Source organism: Phoca vitulina, unplaced genomic scaffold, assembly GCF_004348235.1.
Source record: "Phoca vitulina isolate PV1807 unplaced genomic scaffold, GSC_HSeal_1.0 scaffold83, whole genome shotgun sequence".
Lineage (NCBI taxonomy): Eukaryota > Metazoa > Chordata > Mammalia > Carnivora > Phocidae > Phoca > Phoca vitulina.
In genome coordinates this window covers 3,195,542-3,206,290 of record NW_022589786.1, presented here as the reverse complement: position 1 = coordinate 3,206,290, position 10,749 = coordinate 3,195,542, and the positions used below count along the sequence as shown (strand labels likewise).

At 49.9% G+C, this 10,749-nt stretch overlaps 1 protein-coding gene across 1 annotated transcript in view; it reads left to right on the top strand.

Annotated features, from left to right (window-relative positions):
* Nucleotides 1–4,406: 4,406 nt before the first annotated feature.
* CSF1R (colony stimulating factor 1 receptor) overlaps nucleotides 4,407–10,749 on the top strand; it is a 30,443-nt gene continuing 24,100 nt past the window's right edge. The window contains exons 1-3 of the mRNA XM_032395228.1: nucleotides 4,407–4,670; nucleotides 8,658–8,915; nucleotides 9,358–9,642. Of these exons, the coding sequence (XP_032251119.1) occupies nucleotides 4,622–4,670; nucleotides 8,658–8,915; nucleotides 9,358–9,642 (592 nt within the window). The 5' untranslated portion in view covers nucleotides 4,407–4,621. The remainder of the gene's footprint in view (nucleotides 4,671–8,657; nucleotides 8,916–9,357; nucleotides 9,643–10,749) is intronic.

The following is a 10,749-nucleotide window of genomic DNA, read 5'->3' as shown; positions in this document are numbered from 1 at the left end:
ATTTACCTTGATTTTTTCATTTCCAGCTTGTTTTTATGTGTCTATCCAAGTTCTCTCTGGTATCATATTCTTGCCTAAAGAACTTCCCTTAACATTTTTTTCTTTTGTAGTGTTGGCGTCCTGGCAATGAATTTTATGGTTTTGCTTTTCTAAGAAAGTCTATATCCCTTCTTCTTTTTTTTTTAAATTGAGGTAAAATTCATATAACATGAACTTAAACATCAACTACTTCAATGTACAATTCAGTGCCATTTAGTGCACTCACAATGTTGTGCAACCATCTCCTCTGTCTAGTTCTGAGACATCTCATCACCCCAAAAGGGAACACTCTCCCCATCTAGCAGTCATTCCCCGTTCCCTCCTCCCTGCAGCTCCTGGCAACCACCAGTCAGCTTTCTGTCTCTGTGGACTGACAGATTCTAGATGTTTCATATAAATGTAGTCATACCATATGTGATTTTGTGTCTGGCTTCCTTCACTCAGCATAATGTTTTTGAGGTTCATGCATGTTGTAACATTTATCAGTGCTCATTCTCTCTTTTTTTATTATTTATTTTTATTTTCTTTTAGTAATCTCTACAACCAATGTGGGGCTCGAACTCACAGCCCTGAGATCAAGAGTCTTATGCTCTTCCGACAGAGCCAACCAGGTGCCCCTCATTCTCTTTATGGCTGAGTAACATTCCATTGTATGGAGATGCCACGCTTTTGTCTATCCATTCATCAACTGTTTCCACCTTTTAGTTATTGTGAATACTGCTGTGTTAAACATTCGTGTGCAAGTATTTGCTCAAATCCCTGTTTTTAATTCTTTCGGATATGCCTATGAGTGGAATTGCCGGGTCATGTGGTAATTCTGTGTTTAACATCTTTTTAAAGCTTTATTTATTTGTTTGAGAGAGAAAGAGAGAATGCACGAGCTGAGGCAGGGGCAGAGGGAGAGAGAGAATCCTCAAGCAGAGTCCCTGCTGAGCGCAGGGCTCGATCCCAGAACCCTAGATCATGACCTGAGCCGAAGTCAAGAGTCGGCCACTCAACTGACTGAGCCACCCAGGCGCCCCTGTGTTTAACTTTTTGAGGAACTATCAAACTGATTACCACAGCAGCTACACCATTTTATATTCTCACCAGCAATGCACAAGGGTTCACTTTTCTGCACATCATTCACTTGTTATTTTCTGATTTTTCAGTTATGGACAACCTAATTGGTGTGAGGCGGTATCTCATTGTGGTTTTGATTTGCATTTCCCTGATGACTAATGATGTTGAGCATCTTTTCATGCTCATTGGTCATTCATACATCTTCTCTTTTTTTTTAAGATTTTATTTATTTATTTGACAGAGATAGACACAGCGAGAGAGGGAACACAAGCAGGGGAGTGGGAGAGGGAGAAGCAGGCTTCCCGCAGAGCAGGGAGCTCAATGTGGGGCTCGATCCCAGGACTCTGGGATCATGACCTGAGCCGAAGGCAGATGCTTAACAACTGAGCCACCCAGGCACCCCATTCGTACATCTTCTTTGGAGAAATACATACTCAACTTTTTTGCTCACTTTTAATTGAGTTGTTTGCCTTTTTGTTGATGAGTTAGAAGAGATACATATATTCTAGAGATCTAATCCTTATCATACATGTGATTTGCAAATATTTTCTCCCGTTCTGTGTGTTGTCTTTTTATTCTCTTGATAATGTCCTTTGAAGCACCAAAATGTTTCATTTTGATGGAATCGAACTTACTGACTTTTTCTTTGGTTGCTTACACTTTTGATGACATAGCTGAGACCGTTTCCATGCCCAGGTCATGAATATTTACCCTTATGTTTTCTTCTAAGAGTTTTTTAGTTTTAGCTTTTATATTTAAGTCTTTGATCCTTTATAATTTTTATATATGGTGGGAAGGATCTAAATTCATTCTTTTGCATGTGGATATCCAGTTCTTTTAACACGATTTGTTGAAAAGATTGTTCTTTCCACATTAACGTTCTGGGCACCTTTGTTGAAAATCAATTAACCATAGATGTAAAGGTATATTTCTGGACTTCCAATTTTATTCTGTTGATCTATATACCTATCCTTATGCCAATACCACACTGTTTTGATATCTGTCGCTTTGTAGTAAGTTTTGAAACTGGGAAGTGTGACTCCTCCAACTTTGTTCTTTTTTAAGAGTGTTTGGTCCACTTGGAGTCTCTTGAAATTCCATATGAATTTGAGAATCAGCTTTTCCATTTCTGAGAAAATGACCACTGGGCTTTTAATAGGGACTGCATGGAATCTGCAGATCACTTTGGGGAGGATTGCCATCTTTACAATATTAAATATTCCAATCCATGAACACGAGATGTCTTTCCATTTATTTAGTCTTCTTAATTTCTTTCAGCAGTGTTTTGTGGTTTGCAGGGCATATCATATGTCTTGCATCCTTTTGGTTAAAGTTATTCCCAAGTATTTTTATTCATTTTGGTGTTATTGTAAATAAAATAATTTTTTAAACCACCTTTTTGGATTGCTCATGGTTACTGTATAGAAATAAAATTGAGTTCTGTGTGTTGATCTTGTACCCGGCAACTTTGCTGAAAACCCATAGATTCTTTAGGATTTTTCTATACATAGATTATGTCATCTGTGAAGAGAGATAGTTTTACCTCCTCCTTTTGAATTTGGATACTTATTTTTCTTTGTGATTGCTCTGCCTAGAACTTCTAGTACAGTGTTGAAAAGAAGCAGTGAAAGTGGTATCCTTGTCTTGTTCCTGACTTAAGGGGAGAAGCTTTCAATCTTTCACCATTGAGTTAGCTGTGAGTTTTTCATCTACAGTTTTTTTTTTTAAGATTTTATTTATTTATTTGACAGAGAGAGAGCACAAGCAGGGGGAGCGGCAGGCAGAGGGAGAGGGAGAAGCAGGTTCCCCGCTGAGCAGGGAGCCCGACGTGGGGCTCGATCCCAGGACCCTGGGATCATGACCTGAGCTGAAGGCAGACACTTAACCAACTGAGTCACCCAGGCACCCCTCATCTACGTTTTTAATCATGTTAAAGATGTTGCCTTATATTCCTAGTTTGTTGGTTTCTTTTTTTAAATCATAAATTTTGTCAAGGGTTTTTTTCTGCATCAATTGGGATGATCACATGGGTTGTTTTTCTTCACTCGATCAATGTAGTGTTTTAGACTGATTTTCATGTGTTGAACCGTCTTCACATTTTTGGGATGAGTCTCACTTGGTCACTCACTGTAATGTGTTGTTGGATTTGGCTGGCTAGTATTTTGCTGAGGATGTTTACATCTATGTTCATGTTCATCAGGGACATTGATCTGTAGTTTTATTTTCTCGTGATGTCTCTATCTGGCTTTAATATTAAGATAACGCTGTCTTCATAGAATGAGTTGATAAGTGTTGTTTCCTCTTCTATTCTTTGAATGAGTTTGAGAAGAATTGGGGTTAATTCTTTAAGTATTTTGTAGAATTTACCAGTGAAGCCATCTGGTCGTGGGGTTTTCTTTGTTGGGAGGTTTTTGTATATTGATTTAATCTCCTTACCAGTTATAAGTCTATTCAGATTTTCGATTTCTTCTTGAGTCAGTTTTTGTTGGTATTCATGGTTACTTGAGGTTCAAAACACTTTCCTGAAAAAAAATGTATATATAAAACATATTACATACACCCGAGTACATGGAAAGACTAGTCATTTTCCTGGATTGATGTTATATTGGAATTTTTTTAGTTTCAAGACGTAACTTTACAACCATGTTGTTGAGAAATAAGAAGGAAAATACTAAGGGAATCCGTTAAAAGGGGTAAAAGCAATTGACTCCAAGAAAGGAAGGGGCAGAGGAATTCTAATTTTCTGAAGAAATATAGCAGCACAATTAGACTCTTTGTAAAAACAAACAAACAAATAACTTAATTAAGTGATGTAAAAAGAGTTCTACAACCAAGCTGTCTAGATCCAAACCCCACGTCTGCCATTCGGTAGCCCTTTAACTATGGGTAAGTTTAAGGTGTTTGATCTCTCTGAGCCTCAGTTTTCCATTTGCGAAATGGGAATGGCAGTAGTACCCATTACAGAAAGGTTCTACAGGAACTGGAGGAAACAGTGAATGTAAAGGGCTTCGCTGCCGAGTGTCCTGGAAATAGAAGCTTCTTGCTTCCATCATCAGGCTCTCCCAGACCAAACTAACTTTCCTTTTGGCTGCGCCAGAGCTGTCTGGTCACCCTGGAGAGTCCCCCATTTGTGCTACTGACTGACTGCCTGACCTTGGGCATGTCTCTTCTCCCAGGATCCTTTGGAGGTGGCTTCAGAAGGGCCCTAAACTTCACCAGCTCCCCCAGGCTCAGGCTGGCCCTGTCCCAGACTCCAACCTCTCCCCCTGGGGGTCATGGCTTTGTTTTCTTCTAAAGACCCAAGATTTCCAAACTCTGTGGTTGCCTTGCCTAGCTAAAAGGGGAAGAAGGGGATCAGCCCAAGAAGGAGGAGGAGGAAGAGGAAAACAAGAGAAACAGCCAGTACAGCAGAGAGGAACGTGTGCCAGCGGTCCTGGTCCCTGCAGAGCTAGGAGCTGAGACCCCAGTGCCTTGCCCACCCCTCAGCCCTGCATCAGCCTGCCACCTCCCCACTGAGGCCATGGGCCCAGGGGCTCTGCTGGTCCTGCTGGGGGCCACAACTTGGCACGGTAAGAGCAAAACAGGGGACTCTGCGGGTTGGAGGGGATGAGTGACAACAGAGAAGGCCCCTGTGCAAAGACCCCATAAACCCCTGCTTCTCCCTGGGTATCCCCGCTCTGGACCGCAGGTTTGCGGGTATCTGCTTTGGAGAGGCAGTGGAGGGAAAAGAGGGTGTGGGTGGGGTGGAAGTAGCCAGGAGGGCTGCAGATCTGTTCCAGCTCAGAGGTTGACTCACCATGTGTCCTGAACAAGCCCCTGATGCCCCGGGGCTTCGGTGTCCACATATATTCAATGGCAGGTGTTGCGGGCAGTGGTGAGCTGCACTAAAGCATGCTCTTCAAACCCCGCTCTGCAGATGGATTCCCTGGGGATCTTGTTACAATGCTCATTCTGACTCAGTAGGTCCCAGGGGCAAAGTGAGAGTCTGCATTTCTAACAAGCTCCTAGGAAATGCTGATGCGGCTGGTCCAGACCTACAGCTCTTTAGGAGGCCCTAGAGAGCTCCTGATAGCTCTGCCAGCTCTCTGCTTGTAGCCGCAGAGAGCAGGCCGGACCCGACTTGGAGGGGCCTGAGGGGGCAGCAGTCATTCCTTGGGAAGCTTGGGTAAGGGGCTGGAAGGGGAGATGAGAGGTTAGCCTCTCTGGCTCAGGGCTCAAGTGAGGTGAATTTGGGAGGAGAGTAGAGGAGGACTAGAGGAGGGCCTGTGGGGAGGACAGTGCTGGTCTCCCTGGCCAGAGTGCTCCCAGACGCAGGCTGCCGGGCCTCAGCCCAGGGAGCTGTGTGGCAGACCCTGTTCCGCCTCCAACTCTGGTAGCGGCCGATCTGGTGTAGCTCCAATCCAGGAAGGTGCCTCCCTGGGGGTGAGGGGCTGGCTGCTTGGCTTGTAGCTACAGTTCTATTTTATCACATGCTTATTTGGAGGGATCTTGGGCCAGGATGGGGATGGGGTGGGGTGAGGTGGGAAGGCAGCCTCAGCTCTGGCCTCCCCATAGTTCTGGGGCTGCAGGACCCTGGGGAGTAGGTGCATCTGGTCCCCGATGAGGAGATGGCCCGCCGAAGGTCTTTTTGTGGCCCAGTCAATCTCTCTGGGCTTGAGTGTCTGTTCTTTGTTACTGAGATGTAATTTACATACAGTAAAATGCACAGATTCTTAAGTATACAGTCTGATGAGGTTTGACAAATGCATATGCTTGTGTACCCACCATCCCAACGAAGATAGAAACTATTCCCCTCTCTCCAGAAAGTCCCATGAGTTTTATTTCACTGCCTTCTCCTATTTTCCTGCCCAGCACCTGCCTGTGGGGCACTGTTGGGGGGTGGGAGGATTGTCCAGCATCTAGACCCAGAAGAAAGAAAAGATAGGAGGCAGCAGGCTAGAAGCCTCAGGTTTCAGCCCAACAGACCAGTGGTGAGAGAGTGGGGGTGCAGGGGCGGCCGTGAGGGAGTCAAGGGCCAGGCTCTGAATACCCTAGAGATGGGCCAAGATCCTGGGCTGAGGAGGGGCCTATGTCCCAGGTCTTGGTGTGCAGTATGGAGGGGACATTGAGGGAGAGGAGTGGAGGTTGGGCCACATCCTGGGAGCTGAGATGAGAGACAGGCACAGAAGGGGACCTTGGTCAGTGTCTGCCAAGCCCCAGCCCCCACCCCAAGGAGGACGGGCCTGAGCAGGCTTTCTCTTCCTGCCAGCCAAACCAGCAGGGGGAAGTTAGGGGCAGAAGTTGAGGGTGTCAGCCTGGCCCTGCGTGAATATCCGGGACAACAAGACACGACAAAACAGGACACGTTTCTCTGACCACATTTCCAGGAGGCTGAGACAAGGGCTAGAAGGACAGGGCAGGGAAGGGGAAGAAGAAGGCGCCGCTGAGACCGGGTGGGTGCAAAGCAGAACACAGCGAGAATCACAGAATCCGAGACCTCAGATGGTACACAGACTGTGACCTTGAAAAGTTAAAAACTTTAGGGGTGCCTGGGTGGGTCAGGCAGTTAAGCGTCTGATTCTTAATCTCAGCTCAGGTCTTGATCTCAGGGTCGTGAGTTCAAGCCCCATGCTGAGCTCCACGCTGGGCGTGGAGCCTACTTAAAAAAAAACAACAAAAAACCGAAAGTTAAAAACTTTAGATATCAGAGTGTCAGGACCAGAAGGGGGGTTAGAAATGTCGCAACTGAAGCAGTAGCCCAGGGCAAGGGCAGTGGACCGAACCTGGGGCCGCTCTCACCTTACTGAATCCTCCCAGGACCTCCCAGGTGGAAAGGGGCTATTCCCAGTGGAAGGAAGAGTAGCCTGAGAGTCAGAGAGGGTAAGCAAGCTACCCAGCGTAAAAGGGAGAACCAAGTGTCAGCCCGTGTGGGTGTGACCCCACAGTCCAAGCTCTTCCCTGCAGTCAAACCCCAGCCGGGGCCCCCCCCATGGCTGCAGCTGCAATAAGTCAGCCCCAGCTCTGCTGGGATTTGCCGACAGCCTGCCAGAAAGGACGCTGCCCTTCTCCCTGGTGGTCATGTGGTGCAGGAGGGATACGAGCCCCAGGGGCTGGCCTTGGCGGTATTCACCAGTTCCCTCAACGCTTTATGCTCATCAGAAGCTCAGGCAGCAAGGCAACCACCTCGAGATGGGTCTAACATCAAAACACTAACAAAGCCATCCTGAAATAATTCGACAAAGAAGATCTTTCCAATTCTGGAGTCTATGGTGGGGATGGGGTGGAAAAACCCACTTCGGGCACTTCTGTGCAGGACAGTGGAGAACCCTGAATTCAGCCGATGCCCTGGGAGCAGCAGTGACCAGGCCCCTGTCACTGGAGTAGAGCGGTCGGATTCATTAGGGGCACCCAGTTGGTCAGTGGCAGAGCTAGGCCCTGCAGCCCAGAATGTTCCAGTGTGCAGCAGGTGGCACTCCCTCTCCTGGGGGTCCCTCCGTTGGAGAGGGGGCGGTAGCCAGGAGGGCCAGGAAACAGAAGTGAGAACATCCCAGGGAGGAAGGCTGCAGGCCGAGCAGAAACTGGGGGCCGGGCTGGACACCAGCAATGTGCTTCCGCCCACACGGGCTCGGCCTTGAATCAGTTCTCACTTCCCTCCTTTGCCCCTATTTTAGGCCTGGAAAAATGCTGACACGGCAGAGGCCCGGGCCTTCTTCCCGGAGGGCCTGATACGGGTTTCAAGTTCTCTTTTCTCCTTCAAGAAAATTTTCCTTAAAAGAGATTGGCTTCCTAGTAACACAGCAGTGGTGGTGAGCTGGCCTAGAAGGCTGACCGGCCCTTACTGAGTATTTATTTGGTGACAGATGAGGTTCCAAAGGCTTTCCATGCACTTAAACCTCCTGGCATCCCAATAAATGTGTACAATTATGGCCCCCATTTTATAGGTGGGGGCAACTGAGGCACAGAGCCTCTGAACCATCCCACTGTGCTGCAGAGCAGATGTCCAGTGGTGGGAGTGGGCCCAACACAAGACTCCCAGAACCCTTCTAACTCTGCTGGGCCAAGATCCTACGACCCTTCTCTTCTTCCTCATATAAATCAAATTGGGGGACTTTGCCATGAACATTCCATTCCTTCGTTTTTTCCTTTGCTTGTTTGAGCTCCCTGCTTCGAGCCGGGTCCTGGGTTTGGCACTAGGGATACCAGCCCATTTTGTACATGGGGCCGAAGGGGTCCACCCGTGGGGAGAATGTTGCAGTCACAGCTGAGAAGACTGAGGCGGGAGGCTGGGGGAGACCCGCGGAACAGCAGCTGACTGGGTGCTGAGAAAGCTCCTGGTGCCCGCTTCTCAGAGGAGGGGGCTGCTGGACATCAGTCCCTCCCTGAGCAGCTTGGAGGTGGGGGGATGAGCAAATGGCAAAGAGGGCCAGGACTTGCTCAAGGTGATCCCCAGTCACAGCTGAACCCCAGCACCACGCGTCTCCTGCCAGGAGGATCTCAGAGGCTAGGATCATCAGACCAGGGAGGGTCTCCTCAGGGCTCACTCCTGTCTGTCTGCTATTCACCCCCCCCCCCACCAGTTCAAGGAGTCCCAGTGATAGAACCCAGCGGCCCTGAGCTCGTCGTGGAGCCAGGCACAACGGTGACCCTGCGATGTGTGGGCAACGGCAGCGTGGAATGGGATGGCCCCATCTTCCCCCATTGGAACCTAGACACTGATGCCCCCAGCAGGATCCTGACCACGAATAACGCCACCTTCCTAAACACCGGGACCTATCACTGCACTGAGCCTGGAAGCCCCCTGGGGGGCAGTGCCACCATCCACCTCTATGTCAAAGGTGAGGACTCTGGGCCCACTCCCAAGAGGCCTGGCCCAACAGGCTCCGCCAGGAGTGGGCAAGAGGGCTGGGCCCTAGTATTAACAACCATAATAAAGCAGCTCCACATTGACTGAGTGCCTGCCCTTGACAAAGACCAGCGACAGTGCCTCCGATTTAATGTAGTTCTCACAGTAACCCTGTGACGTAGGTGCCACGATTATGTCCGTTTTCCAGAGGCTCAGACAGGTTGAGTCATTTGCCCAAAGTCACACAGCACCAAGCCGGAGGGCTGAACCCTGGCTCTAGCGCCCCCACCCTGAAGCATCCGTGGAGCTGCTCTGGCGTGGTGTGGACCTCAGGCAAATGATCAGCTTCTCCGAGCCTCCCTGTCACCAGTGTCCAGGGACCGCTTGGCCTGGTGGAGGGAGGGCAGTTGTAACCCCGTACCCCTCTACCCCAGACCCTGTTCGGCCTTGGAAGGTGCTGGCCCAGGAAGTGACGGTGATGGAGGGCCAGGACGCACTGCTGCCCTGCCTGCTCACCGACCCCGCGTTGGAGGCAGGCGTCTCACTAATGCGGGTGCGAGGCCGGCCCGTCATGCGCCAAACCAACTATTCCTTCTCGCCCTGGTACGGCTTCACCATCCACAAGGCGCAGTTCACTGAGACCCACGGCTACCAATGCAGTGCTCGAGTAGGCGGCAGTATGGTAACATCCACGAGCATCTGGCTCAAAGTGCAGAAAGGTGCGTGGGGCTGGGAGGGACAGGCCAGGGTGGAGGGCAGGGACAGAGAGATGGCAGACATGAGAGCCCAGGCAGGGCCCAGGCCTGATGGGGAGCAACGGGCTGTCCCTCCTCTTTCACTTCTTCCTTCCAGTTGCACCATGGTCATCCGCAGGGCGCCTGCGGGGGCAAGACAAGCAAGGTGTGCTGGGCACAGAGAGACAGCCCAGGACCGTCTCAGCTCATGAGACACACTATGCAAATCATTCCACAAGGGGATAGGAGAGGGTGGGGGGGCGCTCTCCGAGACAGTGACATTTTAGTCGAGCTGAACTGGGAATGATGGGAAGCAGGTGGCCGTGAAAGCTCTGCTTCCGCAGAGGAAACAGCAGGTACGAAGTCATGAGGTGGACACAGGCTCTGACTGTTCCAGGAATGGAAGGAGGGCCCAAAGCTGTCCCACATGGATTTCCACTCAGTGCCGGCCCACTGCTGGGTGCTGGGCACAAGCAGGTGGGGCGGTAAGCCAAGTGATGGGAAGGTGGGGGTGGATGCACGCGACAGCTCTCACCGTGGGGGTGACAATGGTGGTGAAGTCTCCCTCCTCTCCCCCTTGCTCCGGCTAGGCTAGTGCACCAGATTCTGGTTTCTGGAAGGCCTGGTGTGAGTACGCAGGACCCCAGGCTTGACACCTGGCTTGAGACAGGAATCAGGTCCCTGCACCGAGGGCCAGGGTCACAGCCACATGGCTGGCAACAATGCCCTGGGCTCTGAAGCCATGAAACATGTTCAGGAAGTCACAGGACCCCACCATGTGGGCAGAGGGGGCCATTAGGTCTCTTTCCCCCGCACTCCAGCTGACAGAGCCATGGGCCCTCGTTCTGCCGGGATCCCCTCGGTGACCTTGGATGAGGCCCTTAGTGTCTCTGGGCCTTGAGAAACTGGATTAGATCATCTTTCAACACCAGCAATAGCCATGAACTTGAATTCAACGCCCACTCTGCGTCAGGCACTGTACTAGCCATTGGGGATATCACCATCTTCTAGAGGGAGACAGAACAGAGAGCAAGTAACACGCCGACTGTGATCCACAAGAACCCGCCCCGGAGAAAGCTGGATGTGTGTGGG